The 17,295-nt window shown below is 41.3% G+C and overlaps 1 protein-coding gene across 6 annotated transcripts in view; it reads left to right on the top strand.

Annotated features, from left to right (window-relative positions):
• Positions 1-17,295, top strand: part of LOC149157990 (uncharacterized) — a 459,039-nt gene that overhangs the window by 289,396 nt on the left and 152,348 nt on the right. For all 6 annotated transcript variants that reach the window (XM_089436071.1, XM_089436075.1, XM_089436074.1 and 3 more), the window contains exon 16: positions 1,605-1,850. In XM_089436071.1, the coding sequence (XP_089292197.1) occupies positions 1,605-1,850 (246 nt within the window). The remainder of the gene's footprint in view (positions 1-1,604; positions 1,851-17,295) is intronic.

Raw genomic sequence — 17,295 nt, 5'->3', positions numbered from 1 at the left:
GAGATTAAGTCCCTAATCAACGGTTAAGATTAAAATAGATTTGATTCTCGTCTCTTAGAAGCTTCTCATCCTTATCTTTATTAATACCCATTAATATTTTTATTTTCCTACGTTTAGACTTAGGAACCCATTAAAAATATTAATTATTTTAATAACTCCTCATCCGGATGGAATTTCCGAAAACGATTTCTGGGTTTAGGAGATCTCACGTGCTTTAGCCTCTCCACCAATTTTCATGGCTGGAGCACATTTTATGCTACCACAAATCAACATCCTAGAGGTTTTTCTACCTCAGCGTTGAATATTACAAATGATTAGAGTGCATGTGTCCCCCAGATCACACAGTACAGATTACAGCCAGCTTGTTCCAATTCTCAGTGCTATAGATTGATAGATGGACTCTGGAGGTCATCCCAAATACATGTGCATTACTACTCATAAAACACTTCACTGCCAGAAAGAAATCTGCACAGCAGCAACAAAATCAAAAGAAATTCATACTTCCTTGAGTATCACTCCCTCATGATACACGGCTTGGCTGAGCTCCACTTGTAGTCACTCCCCCAGCTGAGCCCACTCTTGTACAGGTATATAAGGACACTTGTTAATGCCAATTACAGAGAAGTCACTAGCGAATATAAATTCAGTTCGACTCCTCTGCTGCCCTATCATTTGTTTCTTAAAACAGATCCGAGCTTGCTTAAGTGAGTTATCATAATGCCTCCTCGTAACGCCTATATATAGTGTTCTTTGGCCTCCAAACACAACCAACTTGTGATGGCTGGGCCGACTTGTGCATGGCAGGGCTGACTTGAACAGGGAAGCACAAATTAATAAAACTTCAAAATATCGTATCTCCTCAACTGTGAGGAGTTAGGAGGTGTGTCATATATCATCGGAAAGGTCTCAGAATGTACTGTTTGGCTATGTAATATTCTCCTTCATTTTGACAACCTTTGACATCAGTAACAGCCATTTCAACATATAGGTAGTTGAGTGGGTCCCTTATGTACTTGGCGATTATCTAGGCATGCTTATAATTATCGTTCCTGCTGGGCATTGTTTTCTTGAAAACCTTCTCCATGCAGGTTTGGCACATGTTCCTAAACTGACTCAGGGTTAAGGTTTGACTCTGTCAACCTAGGTGCACTTTTGGATCTGTCCATATGCGATGTAACTCTAAATCATCCTATTCTTTAAAGGAGAAGGAAGGCACATCACCGTGATGGTTAGTGTAACTGAGTTTTGAAGTTTGAACTATTGATGTGTAATTTTTGTTTCAGTTTCCGATATAAGATAGATACAATATCAAGAGTCTGTTGGTGTATTTGCTGTCCGTATTTCCAGTGGTATGTATTTGTAGATTAACATGTTCAGAAGTTGTTTTTTCGTTGGAGCTTTTCAGTTAGACCAGTTCAATGCTTGGATCATGATTCATGATAGATATTTCTTTTTGGAATCACATTTCATTAAATTTGAAATATGCATGAATTAATCTTTCCTTTGAGTATTGGTTTTCATGCAGCTTTAAAGTGTTGTTCAGTTTCTTATTCTTTTTCCAAGTTAGATATTTAACTGAGTTGTTGCATATTGCATATATTCAGGCCATGCGCAAAGAGTTCACCCAAGCAAGGTTATTGTCAGTTGTGCAAGCTCAAGTGTTGCGGGCTCATGATGAACTCAAGATGGCAATCTCACGCTTGCGCTTGAGGCTTCCTGGAGAGGATCCCTCTTCTGTAGGAACGTTATGCACTGAAGAATTGATACCTACAAGTGTGCAGCTAACTGGAGAAAAATTTGCTGCTTTGACTGAATTGTCCCGTATAAAAGGCCAGCTTCGGTATTTGAAGGTACATGACATGTGAAGTTTAATATGCTTTCACCATAGTTTAACATAAAATTTTCACAGAAATTATTTGTTACTCTGAATTTTGAAATAATCCTTCAATGAAATGCCTTCTTTGTTTGATTTATTTCTTGCATGAATTCTTAACCTCTAGCGGCTTCCGTGTAAATTGTATTAGTTCTTAGTTTTAATTTCTTATGACTCACTTTCACTTCATGTAGCGGTTGATGCTGTCTGCTAATTTTTTTCATTAAATAATTTGTGGTTCAATTCTTGTCAAAAACACTTTCCCACATTTTATCTATGTTAATGGAATTGAATTGAAGTTTGTAACCCTCAATTTAATTTTGTATTCATTTCCTGAGTATTTCAATTTAACTTCTAGCACGCACTTTATTTTGTCACTGTTTACTTATGTATATGGTTCTCATCCGTCATTATTCTTTGTAATGTCCCTTCCTAAATTATTTTGGAACAAGATTAATTTCTACATTTTGGGGCTGATTTTGGAGGTGATGGGGCCCATTCGATTTTATTAGGAGGCTAGACTTAGTAGAAATTATTTCGATGTGGTTAATTTGTATGTGGGGGCCACCCACACTAGGAGAATACACATTCCTTAGTTCGATTTGCATGGAGGGGAAATTGATGGTTAAGTGAGAGACCCATGATGGAGGGAAAATGGAGGGAAAAGTGCTCCACAAAATCTATATAAGGAAGACAACTCTCTTCATTTCAGCATCTTATCTTTTGACATATTGAATCTATCTTAGTTGCTTGAGCTGCTTAGTCGAGTTACTATGCTGTTTAGCACATGAGTGTCTCCGAGCGAGATCTCAACCCTTGTTTCGGTGGACTTCGAGTGTCATCCCTAGAAGGGAGTTTTTCTTCATCTTAGTTCGTAGCAGCAGTAGGGAGACAAGTTACAACAGATGTAAGTCGAGTAACAACAGCAGGGGGAGTAATAACAACGTAGGGATTGCGTAGTCATAGCATAAGGTACTCCAGAAAGTTGGGAAAACAGGAGCATCCTTCATCATTTTCAGGAGTATAGACGACAACTACAGACAAGAGGGCCATCCTATATGCAACTCTCATTTCATCACATGCAACGCTGTGTCATCTCCTCCATGATTGCACAGTCATTGGAGTGAGACTCTTTGGGGCAACACCATTTGAGGGAGTTTGGAGCTAGGAGGCTGGGAGATCATTTGGAGGGCCATTTGAGGAGGATTGCGGAGTTGGGAGAGCAGAGATTGACAGGATTAGTCATAGCAACAGAACTCGAAATTGGAGGAGGGCCAGGCTGTGAAGGGTCAATTTTTGAAGGTTGGAACCAAGGGAAACCCTTTTTGGGTTTTCTGGGTTTTGGGCAAGGATCACACTCCTAATTTTATAGAATTTTCTGGGCAAATATAAGGGGTCAAACAGGGATCCCAACTCAGCCATCAGCTAGAGGAGCTAGGGGGAATTTGGGCCAAAATGCTGAGGTCAACATTTGGCCAATTTCTTTGTGGGTTATTTTGGGTATTTAGTGTAGAGGCCGGGGTTAATTTCCCATAATTTTCTGAGCACCAAAGGTGGTGTTTCCAGTAGCATCTTTGTAGTGGACAGCACAGTTTCATAAGGGCAGCACAGGGCATCATTGCAGCAGTTATTTGTGCCATCTGGGGTTGACATATTACCACCTGGGTTTGATCACGTTTGCCATTGAGGCAAGCCCAGGTTCTGTTCCAGATTAATGTACTTTTCTGGGTGGAATTTCTCCAAACTATTTCTAGGTCTTGGATATCTCTTGTGTTCTGGCCCCTCCACAAAATTTTGGTGCTAGAGCACATTTGATGCTACCCAAAATCAACACTCCCTCTTAGTGAGAAATGTGCTCTAGCAATGCTTCCCAATAGAAGCATCACACTGATCCACGACATTAGTCCTTTGCGCTGTTGATGCTCGACCTGTTTGTGATACCTCTGGAGCTTTTCCTTTAGGAGAAATACTGGTGCTGGTTTTTGCTGGTCGAAGTGGCTGGACCAATGGATCATCCTTTCATTGCTCTTTGGAAGGCATTTCTCGGGATCGGTCCTCTGGTCCGATACCATGTGAAAATTTCTAACGCGAAATTCTACTGCAGTAACTGATTTATTTCACCTACTTATCTCTCACAGTAAGTTATTTACGAAACCCTTCAGTAACATTAAAATAAATTCTACTGCAGTTATCACATAATTACATAGAGAAAATAACAGTGATATACAAGCACAAGAATTAATCACATAAACACAGTTGTTTTTGGACAATTGTGCCTGGAAAAACCCAATGTGGGAAAACCGGTACAACAGATGAAGGTTTATTTATTAATCTTCAGCAAGAATCGCTTTACAAGGAATTATTCTACAGAAAAACTGAGACACTTCTCAGAGAAACACCTAAGACAAAGTTTCTCCTCACCCTGGAGAAGTACTGACACCCTGGAGACCCTTCACCCACTGCTGTGTCACTTATGCATCACTCTGCGTCAGCCTGCGTGAGGACTACGTCTCCAATGGTTTTCTCCTTTCTCTTCCCTCTGCGTTGTCTCTCGAATGCCCTGCCTCACCTCCTCCCCAGTGTCTGACTGCTGCTGATGCCCTCCTCTTCCTTCACCCTGCAACACTCGCTTTGAAATCGAACACGTTCTCCTTGAGAATTGATTTCCCTCAGGTTACTGAGTATTTTCCTGGTGTGTTTCCAAATGACTCTCAAGCCTTCTCTTATACTTTTCCTGTAGATGAATCAACGACCGAGATTAAGTCTCTAATCAATGTCTATTAACGCAGACTTTATCCTCGTCTCTTAGAAGCTTCTCACCCATATTTTTTTAATACCCATTAATATTTTTATTTTCCTAAGTTTAGACTTAGGAAACTAAAATCTTAATTATTTTAATAACTTGTCATCCGGGTGGAATTTCTCCAAATGATTTTGGGGTCTTGGAGATCTCATGTGTTCTAGCCCCTCCACAAAATTTTGGAGCTAGAGCACATCCGATGCTACCCAAAATCAACACTGCCTCTTAGCGAGGAATGTGCTCTAACAATGCTTCCCAATAGAAGCATCACACTGATCCACAACATCGGTTCTCTACGTTGCTGATGCTCGACTTGCTTGTGATACCTCTAGAGTTTTTCCTTTGGGAGAAATACTGGTGTTGGTTTCTGCTGGTCGAAGTGGCTGGACCAATGGATCATCCTTTGACTGCTCTTTGGAAGGCATTTCTCGAGATTCCCTGAAAGCTCTATCCTCCATGAACTTTACATCCCGTCGAATTACGATTTTCCTATTCCCTAGAAGATAGATTCTATATTCCTTAGCATTCTCGCTATATCCCACAAGGTATCCTTTTTCCACAGTTTAATCCAATTTCTTCCTCTTTTCTTCGGGTATATGGCAGTATGCCAAACTCCCAAATATCTTGAAATGACTCACCTCAGGCTTCTTACCAGTGAAGACACTCTCTGGAGTAATCTTACCTAATGCCCTGTGAGGAGTCTTGTTCTGAACATAAAGTGTTGTGTTGGATGCTTCTGCCCATAGAAACTTGGACATATCTTGATCATACAACATTCCCTAGCTGCTTCAACAATAATGCTGTTCTTCCTTTCTGCTACTCCATTTTGCTTCAGATTATAGGGTGTTGTCCACTCTCTTCTGATGCCTTCCCTTGCACAAAAATCAGTGAAGTCCTTGCCAATATATTCTCCACCATTGTCTGAGCGCAATACCTTTATCCTCTTTCCTGTCAGATTCTCAACTAGAGCCTTGAACTCTTTGAATCGAGCAAAAGCCTCATCTTTGGTTTTTAGAAATTAGATCCAAGTCTTTCTAGAATGGTCATCAATGAAGGTGACAAAGTATTTGACACCACTAAGAGCTTTTGTGGACATGGGTCCGCAGATATCTGAGTGTATCAATCTCAGAACACTCCTAGCCCTGCTTCAACTCTTAGCCCTATTGTACTTCTGGAATAAGCTGCTTTGGCGTACTTGCCTAGTGCGCATCCTCTGCAAACATCGTCTCATTTGGTGCTTAACTCTGGAACTCCTGTGACGGTTCTTCCGAGAATTCTTAGAGCCCCATGGTGTAAGTGTCCCATCCTCCTGTGCCATAGTTCATTCAAATCTTTTTCCCCACTACTGCCTATCAGTGCCATTGGAGATTCTAGCTGTAACTTATACAACGTGTTACTTCGGACTCCAATTTGAGCCTTCTTTTTCGAACTAGGGTGTTGGAAATATACCTTTTTCTCAATGAGGAAAACGACATAGCCCTTGTTTTGTAGCTGAGATACAGAGAGTAAGTTCATCCCCAATCCTGGCACATCCAACACATTCATTGCTTAAAGTCGATCCCTTGCTTCTGTTTGAAAGGCTACAATACCTCTTCATACGGGGGTACATTTTGACTTATTTCCCATGGTGATTTGGAAGTTCATTTGTTCTTCCTGATAATTCGAAAAACACTCTCGTATTCCTGTCATGTGCGCAGAAGCTGCACTATCAATATACCAAACCTCAGAGGAGGCAGAACTTGTTAAGAAAGTGACTTTTGCTTCTAGTCTGGAAGCTAACACAGAATAATCGTGATCCATGTTCTTTGTGCTTTCCTCTTTCCCTAGAGAACTGCGTGAGTCCTTCTAAGTTGCTGCCACAGTCTTATGCTTCTGACTCATAGCAGATTGTCTAATCCTGTTGCCCGATCTCTGCTCTGATACGATGTGACAATTTCTAACACGAAATTCTATTGCAGAAACTGATTTATTTCTCCTACTTATTTTCCACGATAAGTTATTTACAATACTCTTCAGAAAACATCAAAATAAATTCTACTGCAGTTATCACATAATAGCATAGAGAAAATAACAGTGATATACAAGCACAAGAATCAATCATATCAACACAGTTATTTTTGGACAATTGTACTCAAAAAAACCCAATTCGGGAAAATCGGTGCAACAGATGAGGGTTTATTTATTAATCTTCAGCAACAATCTCTTTACAAGGAATGATTCTACAAAATATGAAGATACTTCTAAGAAAAAGACCTGAGACAAATTTTCTCCTCCTCCTGGAGAAGTTTTGACACCCTGGAGACCCTCTACCCTCCTCTGTGTCACTTCTACATCAGCCTGCGTGAGGACTGCGTCTCCAACTGCACTCTCTCTGATGTTCCCTCTGCACTGGCTCTCAGATGCTCTGCGTCACCTCCTCCTCAGTCTCTAACTGATGCTGATGCCCTCCTCTTCCTTCACCCTACAACTCTTCCTCTGAAATTGAACTCCTCCTTGAGAATCGATTCCCCTTGGGTTACTGAGTATTTGCTCGCTGTTTCTTCAAATGACTCTCAAGTCTTCTCTTATACTTTTCCTGTTGATGAATCAATGACCGAGATTAAGTCCCTAATCAACGACTAAGATTAAAACAGATTTGATCCTCGTCTCTTAGAAACTTCTCACCCATATCTTTATTAATACCCATTACTATTTTTATTTTCCTAAGTTTAGACTTAGGAACCCCATTAAAAATATTGAAAATTAATTTAAATAACTCATCTTGCGGGTGGAAATTCTCCAAACGATTTCTGGGTCTTGGAGATCTCATGTGTTCTAGCCCCTCCACAAAATTTCGGAGCTAGGGCACATCCGATGCTACCCAAAATCAACAGTTTTCTCATTAAGTCATCAAAATCAAAATGTGTTACATAGCTAGTAGCAATGCCAATGGCAAATAGAAATAGCAAATACAAAACAACTACAAGCCTCAAGGTAGTAGATAGCTCATGACCCATGAGTCATCAATCCTCATCATCAAAATCAACATCACTGTACTCATCATCATGGTCACCATTGCTCTCCTCTGCTGCATCCTCCTCCTCTGTATCCAATGTCATCTCTGCATTTGTTGCATCCTCCTCCTTTGTATCCCCTTCCTTTGCCCCTTCCCTGCTGCCCTTGATTGAGCCATGAATGCTGTAAAAAAATAAAGAAAAAATGCACAAATTTGTAAAACAAATGCACATGCAAACTGCTGTAATAAAAATGCAAAAAAATAGAGAGAAAATGCACTTACTTGTTGCTTGAATCGCCTCCAAAATGCTCCCACACCCTTTGCTCTTCGCTCTCACACACCCACAACAAACCCACAACAAGAGAGAATGAGTATTGTGAAGTTAGAATGGCCGCGTGGAGGTCAAAAAAGCGTGACAAGTGTTCTGGAATCAGGACACGTTGGTGTCCCATCAGGACACGAGGTGTCTCGATGGGACATGCTCAGACATGATTCGGAGGACACGTGTCCCACCGAATCATGTCTGATTCGCCTGATTCAGGACACGCAAGGTCTGGGCAAGGAATCCGGTTTCTTAGCTTTTAACACAATCATCACAAACAAGAGATATGAGGAAGAAAAGATGTTATTGACACATGCATTCATCTCGTATACCCTAAGAAGACTTCAATTTTAAGCATTTCATGCACTTGAAGGATGACCTTATTACCAGACTCTAGTATTAGTTAGAAGCATTGGATGCATAGCTTTAGGATTCTTTTAGGCTAGTTTATATTTTGCTCACATCAGCGCTGAGTTGAGAGTCTGAGACATATCATCACATCTTGAGATTAGAGGGGATATTACTGGGTTTTAGGAGGCAAATTCTACAAGGTTCACCCAGGTCAAATCTTATTTGGCTGATCACTTGTTTCTTTTCCTCTACCTTAGTGTCAAATGACCCTAAGCAATGTACAGAAGGTCATGTGACACCAATCCTTAAATCAATGCGACGTTATACTTTTTCCAGATGTATAATTGGTAGACCAACTGCCCCTACGTGATGAAGAAGGTTTTGTTCACAATATAATTCGACTGTTCTCCTCTCCTCCAGCACAAGTACTTAGAGCTCTATTACTAGTTCTTCTTGATGCACTCGTGTTAGGAGGATTGCAAGAAATGATGGACTTCCGCCATAGATCACACATCTTTGTCCTCTTAGTTGAATTTCTCTTCAGAAGAGAATATCAAAGAGTGTTTGACCCCGCTTTTGGTGTTCAGTGACTTTGTTTGATAGTCCTGGTTTTCTTACTCCACTTATTTTGCTTCCATATTTGAAGTTCCTTGACATTTTCTTTTTATGTTTGACATGGGTGTTGTATCTATATTACTTTATTACCATTACTAGCTCGTTAGCTGGTTTAAAAAAAAAAATTATTTCGATGTGGTTAATTTGTATGTGGGGGCCACCCACACTAGGAGAATACACATTCCTTAGTTCGATTTGCATGGAGGGGAAATTGATGGTTAAGTGAGAGACCCACGATGGAGGGAAAATGGAGGGAAAAGTGCTCCACAAAATCTATATAAGGAAGACAAGTCTCTTCATTTCAGCATCTTATCTTTTGACATATTGAATCTATCTTAGTTGCTTGAGCTGCTTAGTCGAGTTACTATGCTGTTTAGCACATGAGTGTCTCCGAGCGAGATCTCAACCCTTGTTTCGGTGGACTTCGAGTGTCATCCCTAGAAGGGAGTTTTTCTTCATCTTAGTTCGTAGCAGCAGTAGGGAGACAAGTTACAACAGATGTAAGTCGAGTAACAACAGCAGGGGGAGTAATAACAACGTAGGGATTGCGTAGTCATAGCATAAGGTACTCCAGAAAGTTGGGAAAATAGGAGCATCCTTCATCATTTTCAGGAGTATAGACGACAACTACAGACAAGAGGGCCATCCTATATGCAACTCTCATTTCATCACATGCAAGGCTGTGTCATCTCCTCCATGATTGCACAGTCATTGGAGTGAGACTCTTTGGGGCAACACCATTTGAGGGAGTTTGGAGCTAGGAGGCTGGGAGATCATTTGGAGGGCCATTTGAGGAGGATTGCGGAGTTGGGAGAGCAGAGATTGACAGGATTAGTCATAGCAACAGAACTCGAAATTGGAGGAGGGCCAGGCTGTGAAGGGTCAATTTTTGAAGGTTGGAACCAAGGGAAACCCTTTTTGGGTTTTCTGGGTTTTGGGCAAGGATCACACTCCTAATTTTATAGAATTTTCTGGGCAAATATAAGGGGTCAAACAGGGATCCCAACTCAGCCATCAGCTAGAGGAGCTAGGGGGAATTTGGGCCAAAATGCTGAGGTCAACATTTGGCCAATTTCTTTGTGGGTTATTTTGGGTATTTAGTGCAGAGGCCGGGGTTAATTTCCCATAATTTTCTGAGCACCAAAGGTGGTGTTTCCAGTAGCATCTTTGTAGTGGACAACACAGTTTCATAAGGGCAGCACAGGGCATCATTGCAGCAGTTATTTGTGCCATCTGGGGTTGACATATTACCACTTGGGTTTGATCACGTTTGCCATTGAGGCAAGCCCAGGTTCTGTTCCAGATTAATGTACTTTTCTGGGTGGAATTTCTCCAAACTATTTCTAGGTCTTGGATATCTCTTGTGTTCTGGCCCCTCCACAAAATTTTGGTGCTAGAGCACATTTGATGCTACCCAAAATCAACACTCCCTCTTAGTGAGAAATGTGCTCTAGCAATGCTTCCCAATAGAAGCATCACACTGATCCACGACATTAGTCCTTTGCGCTGTTGATGCTCGACCTGTTTGTGATACCTCTGGAGCTTTTCCTTTAGGAGAAATACTGGTGCTGGTTTTTGCTGGTCAAAGTGGCTGGACCAATGGATCATCCTTTCATTGCTCTTTGGAAGGCATTTCTCGGGATCGGTCCTCTGGTCCGATACCATGTGAAAATTTCTAACGCGAAATTCTACTGCAGTAACTGATTTATTTCACCTACTTATCTCTCACAGTAAGTTATTTACGAAACCCTTCAGTAACATTAAAATAAATTCTACTGCAGTTATCACATAATTACATAGAGAAAATAACAGTGATATACAAGCACAAGAATTAATCACATAAACACAGTTGTTTTTGGACAATTGTGCCTGGAAAAACCCAATGTGGGAAAACCGGTACAACAGATGAAGGTTTATTTATTAATCTTCAGCAAGAATCGCTTTACAAGGAATTATTCTACAGAAAAACTGAGACACTTCTCAGAGAAACACCTAAGACAAAGTTTCTCCTCACCCTGGAGAAGTACTGACACCCTGGAGACCCTTCACCCACTGCTGTGTCACTTATGCATCACTCTGCGTCAGCCTGCGTGAGGACTACGTCTCCAATGGTTTTCTCCTTTCTCTTCCCTCTGCGTTGTCTCTCGAATGCCCTGCCTCACCTCCTCCCCAGTGTCTGACTGCTGCTGATGCCCTCCTCTTCCTTCACCCTGCAACACTCCCTTTGAAATCGAACACGTTCTCCTTGAGAATTGATTTCCCTCAGGTTACTGAGTATTTTCCTGGTGTGTTTCCAAATGACTCTCAAGCCTTCTCTTATACTTTTCCTGTAGATGAATCAACGACCGAGATTAAGTCTCTAATCAATGTCTATTAACGCAGACTTTATCCTCGTCTCTTAGAAGCTTCTCACCCATATTTTTTTAATACCCATTAATATTTTTATTTTCCTAAGTTTAGACTTAGGAAACTAAAATCTTAATTATTTTAATAACTTGTCATCCGGGTGGAATTTCTCCAAATGATTTTGGGGTCTTGGAGATCTCATGTGTTCTAGCCCCTCCACAAAATTTTGGAGCTAGAGCACATCCGATGCTACCCAAAATCAACACTGCCTCTTAGCGAGGAATGTGCTCTAACAATGCTTCCCAATAGAAGCATCACACTGATCCACAACATCGGTTCTCTACGTTGCTGATGCTCGACTTGCTTGTGATACCTCTAGAGTTTTTCCTTTGGGAGAAATACTGGTGTTGGTTTCTGCTGGTCGAAGTGGCTGGACCAATGGATCATCCTTTGACTGCTCTTTGGAAGGCATTTCTCGAGATTCCCTGAAAGCTCTATCCTCCATGAACTTTACATCCCGTCGAATTACGATTTTCCTATTCCCTAGAAGATAGATTCTATATTCCTTAGCATTCTCGCTATATCCCACAAGGTATCCTTTTTCCACAGTTTAATCCAATTTCTTCCTCTTTTCTTCGGGTATATGGCAGTATGCCAAACTCCCAAATATCTTGAAATGACTCACCTCAGGCTTCTTACCAGTGAAGACACTCTCTGGAGTAATCTTACCTAATGCCCTGTGAGGAGTCTTGTTCTGAACATAAAGTGTTGTGTTGGATGCTTCTGCCCATAGAAACTTGGACATATCTTGATCATACAACATTCCCTAGCTGCTTCAACAATAATGCTGTTCTTCCTTTCTGCTACTCCATTTTGCTTCAGATTATAGGGTGTTGTCCACTCTCTTCTGATGCCTTCCCTTGCACAAAAATCAGTGAAGTCCTTGCCAATATATTCTCCACCATTGTCTGAGCGCAATACCTTTATCCTCTTTCCTGTCAGATTCTCAACTAGAGCCTTGAACTCTTTGAATCGAGCAAAAGCCTCATCTTTGGTTTTTAGAAATTAGATCCAAGTCTTTCTAGAATGGTCATCAATGAAGGTGACAAAGTATTTGACACCACTAAGAGCTTTTGTGGACATGGGTCCGCAGATATCTGAGTGTATCAATCTCAGAACACTCCTAGCCCTGCTTCAACTCTTAGCCCTATTGTACTTCTGGAATAAGCTGCTTTGGCGTACTTGCCTAGTGCGCATCCTCTGCAAACATCGTCTCATTTGGTGCTTAACTCTGGAACTCCTGTGACGGTTCTTCCGAGAATTCTTAGAGCCCCATGGTGTAAGTGTCCCATCCTCCTGTGCCATAGTTCATTCAAATCTTTTTCCCCACTACTGCCTATCAGTGCCATTGGAGATTCTAGCTGTAACTTATACAACGTGTTACTTCGGACTCCAATTTGAGCCTTCTTTTTCGAACTAGGGTGTTGGAAATATACCTTTTTCTCAATGAGGAAAACGACATAGCCCTTGTTTTGTAGCTGAGATACAGAGAGTAAGTTCATCCCCAATCCTGGCACATCCAACACATTCATTGCTTAAAGTCGATCCCTTGCTTCTGTTTGAAAGGCTACAATACCTCTTCATACGGGGGTACATTTTGACTTATTTCCCATGGTGATTTGGAAGTTCATTTGTTCTTCCTGATAATTCGAAAAACACTCTCGTATTCCTGTCATGTGCGCAGAAGCTGCACTATCAATATACCAAACCTCAGAGGAGGCAGAACTTGTTAAGAAAGTGACTTTTGCTTTTAGTCTGGAAGCTAACACAGAATAATCGTGATCCATGTTCTTTGTGCTTTCCTCTTTCCCTAGAGAACTGCGTGAGTCCTTCTAAGTTGCTGCCACAGTCTTATGCTTCTGACTCATAGCAGATTGTCTAATCCTGTTGCCCGATCTCTGCTCTGATACGATGTGACAATTTCTAACACGAAATTCTATTGCAGAAACTGATTTATTTCTCCTACTTATTTTCCACGATAAGTTATTTACAATACTCTTCAGAAAACATCAAAATAAATTCTACTGCAGTTATCACATAATAGCATAGAGAAAATAACAGTGATATACAAGCACAAGAATCAATCATATCAACACAGTTATTTTTGGACAATTGTACTCAAAAAAACCCAATTCGGGAAAATCGGTGCAACAGATGAGGGTTTATTTATTAATCTTCAGCAACAATCTCTTTACAAGGAATGATTCTACAAAATATGAAGATACTTCTAAGAAAAAGACCTGAGACAAATTTTCTCCTCCTCCTGGAGAAGTTTTGACACCCTGGAGACCCTCTACCCTCCTCTGTGTCACTTCTACATCAGCCTGCGTGAGGACTGCGTCTCCAACTGCACTCTCTCTGATGTTCCCTCTGCACTGGCTCTCAGATGCTCTGCGTCACCTCCTCCTCAGTCTCTAACTGATGCTGATGCCCTCCTCTTCCTTCACCCTACAACTCTTCCTCTGAAATTGAACTCCTCCTTGAGAATCGATTCCCCTTGGGTTACTGAGTATTTGCTCGCTGTTTCTTCAAATGACTCTCAAGTCTTCTCTTATACTTTTCCTGTTGATGAATCAATGACCGAGATTAAGTCCCTAATCAACGACTAAGATTAAAACAGATTTGATCCTCGTCTCTTAGAAACTTCTCACCCATATCTTTATTAATACCCATTACTATTTTTATTTTCCTAAGTTTAGACTTAGGAACCCCATTAAAAATATTGAAAATTAATTTAAATAACTCATCTTGCGGGTGGAAATTCTCCAAACGATTTCTGGGTCTTGGAGATCTCATGTGTTCTAGCCCCTCCACAAAATTTCGGAGCTAGGGCACATCCGATGCTACCCAAAATCAACAGTTTTCTCATTAAGTCATCAAAATCAAAATGTGTTACATAGCTAGTAGCAATGCCAATGGCAAATAGAAATAGCAAATACAAAACAACTACAAGCCTTAAGGTAGTAGATAGCTCATGACCCATGAGTCATCAATCCTCATCATCAAAATCAACATCACTGTACTCATCATCATGGTCACCATTGCTCTCCTCTGCTGCATCATCCTCCTCTGTATCCAATGTCATCTCTGCATTTGTTGCATCCTCCTCCTTTGTATCCCCTTCCTTTGCCCCTTCCCTGCTGCCCTTGATTGAGCCATGAATGCTGTAAAAAAATAAAGAAAAAATGCACAAATTTGTAAAACAAATGCACATGCAAATTGCTGTAATAAAAATGTGAAAAAATAGAGAGAAAATGCACTTACTTGTTGCTTGAATCGCCTCCAAAATGCTCCCACACCCTTTGCTCTTCGCTCTCACACAACCACAACAAACCCACAACAAGAGAGAATGAGTATTGTGAAGTGAGAATGGCCGCGTGGTGGTCAAAAAAGCGTGACAAGTGTTCTGGAATCAGGACACGTTGGTGTCCCATCAGGACACGAGGTGTCTCGATGGGACATGCGAAGACATGATTCGGAGGACACGTGTCCCACCGAATCCTGTCTGATTCCCCTGATTCAGGACACGCAAGGTCTGGGCAAGGAATCCGGTTTCTTAGCTTTTAACACAATCATCACAAACAAGAGATATGAGGAAGAAAAGATGTTATTGACACATGCATTCATCTCGTATACCCTAAGAAGACTTCAATTTTAAGCATTTCATGCACTTGAAGGATGACCTTATTACCAGACTCTAGTATTAGTTAGAAGCATTGGATGCATAGCTTTAGGATTCTTTTAGGCTAGTTTATATTTTGCTCACATCAGCGCTGAGTTGAGAGTCTGAGACATATCATCACATCTTGAGATTAGAGGGGATATTACTGGGTTTTAGGAGGCAAATTCTACAAGGTTCACCCAGGTCAAATCTTATTTGGCTGATCACTTGTTTCTTTTCCTCTACCTTAGTGTCAAATGACCCTAAGCAATGTATAGAAGGTCATGTGACACCAATCCTTAAATCAATGCGACGTTATACTTTTTCCAGATGTATAATTGGTAGACCAACTGCCCCTACGTGATGAAGAAGGTTTTGTTCACAATATAATTCGACTGTTCTCCTCTCCTCCAGCACAAGTACTTAGAGCTCTATTACTAGTTCTTCTTGATGCACTCGTGTTAGGAGGATTGCAAGAAATGATGGACTTCCGCCATAGATCACACATCTTTGTCCTCTCAGTTGAATTTCTCTTCAGAAGAGAATATCAAAGAGTGTTTGACCCCGCTTTTGGTGTTCAGTGACTTTGTTTGATAGTCCTGGTTTTCTTACTCCACTTATTTTGCTTCCATATTTGAAGTTCCTTGACATTTTCTTTTTATGTTTGACATGGGTGTTGTATCTATATTACTTTATTACCATTACTAGCTCGTTAGCTGGTTTAAAAAAAAAAATTATTTCGATGTGGTTAATTTGTATGTGGGGGCCACCCACACTAGGAGAATACACATTCCTTAGTTCGATTTGCATGGAGGGGAAATTGATGGTTAAGTGAGAGACCCACGATGGAGGGAAAATGGAGGGAAAAGTGCTCCACAAAATCTATATAAGGAAGACAAGTCTCTTCATTTCAGCATCTTATCTTTTGACATATTGAATCTATCTTAGTTGCTTGAGCTGCTTAGTCGAGTTACTATGCTGTTTAGCACATGAGTGTCTCCGAGCGAGATCTCAACCCTTGTTTCGGTGGACTTCGAGTGTCATCCCTAGAAGGGAGTTTTTCTTCATCTTAGTTCGTAGCAGCAGTAGGGAGACAAGTTACAACAGATGTAAGTCGAGTAACAACAGCAGGGGGAGTAATAACAACGTAGGGATTGCGTAGTCATAGCATAAGGTACTCCAGAAAGTTGGGAAAATAGGAGCATCCTTCATCATTTTCAGGAGTATAGACGACAACTACAGACAAGAGGGCCATCCTACATGCAACTCTCATTTCATCACATGCAAGGCTGTGTCATCTCCTCCATGACTGCGCAGTCATTGGAGTGAGACTCTTTGGGGCAGCACCATTTGAGGGAGTTTGGAGCTAGGAGGCTGGGAGATCATTTGGAGGGCCATTTGAGAAGGATTGTGGAGTTGGGAAGCAGAGATTGACAGGATTAGTCACAGCAACAGAACTCGAAATTGGAGGAGGGCCAGGCTGTGAAGGGTCAATTTTTGAAGGTTGGAACCAAGGGAAACCCTTTTTGGGTTTTCTGGGTTTTGGGCAAGGATCACACTCCTAATTTTATAGAATTTTCTGGGCAAATATAAGGGGTCAAACAGGGATCCCAACTCAGCCAGCAGCTAGAGGAGCTAGGGGGAATTTGGGCCAAAATTCTGAGGTCAACATTTGGCCAATTTCTTTGTGGGTTATTCTGGGTATTTAGTGCAGAGGCCGGGGTTAATTTCCCATAATTTTCTGAGCACCAAAGGTGGTGTTTCCAGTAGCATCTTTGTAGTGGACAACACAGTTTCATAAGGGCAGCACAGGGCATCATTGCAGCAGTTATTTGTGCCATCTGGGGTTGACATATTACCACCTGGGTTTGATCACGTTTGCCATTGAGGCAAGCCCAGGTTCTGTTCCAGATTAATGTACTTTTCTGGGTGGAATTTCTCCAAACTATTTCTAGGTCTTGGATATCTCTTGTGTTCTGGCCCCTCCACAAAATTTTGGTGCTAGAGCACATTTGATGCTACCCAAAATCAACACTCCCTCTTAGTGAGAAATGTGCTCTAGCAATGCTTCCCAATAGAAGCATCACACTGATCCACGACATTAGTCCTTTGCGCTGTTGATGCTCGACCTGTTTGTGATACCTCTGGAGCTTTTCCTTTAGGAGAAATACTGGTGCTGGTTTTTGCTGGTCGAAGTGGCTGGACCAATGGATCATCCTTTCATTGCTCTTTGGAAGGCATTTCTCGGGATCGGTCCTCTGGTCCGATACCA

Source organism: Pinus tabuliformis, chromosome 5_2, assembly GCF_031772625.1.
Source record: "Pinus tabuliformis cultivar Carrire ecotype Pingquan chromosome 5_2, CPIR1, whole genome shotgun sequence".
Classification (NCBI taxonomy): Eukaryota; Viridiplantae; Streptophyta; class Pinopsida; order Pinales; family Pinaceae; genus Pinus; species Pinus tabuliformis.
This window is presented reverse-complemented; position numbering and strand designations above follow the sequence as displayed.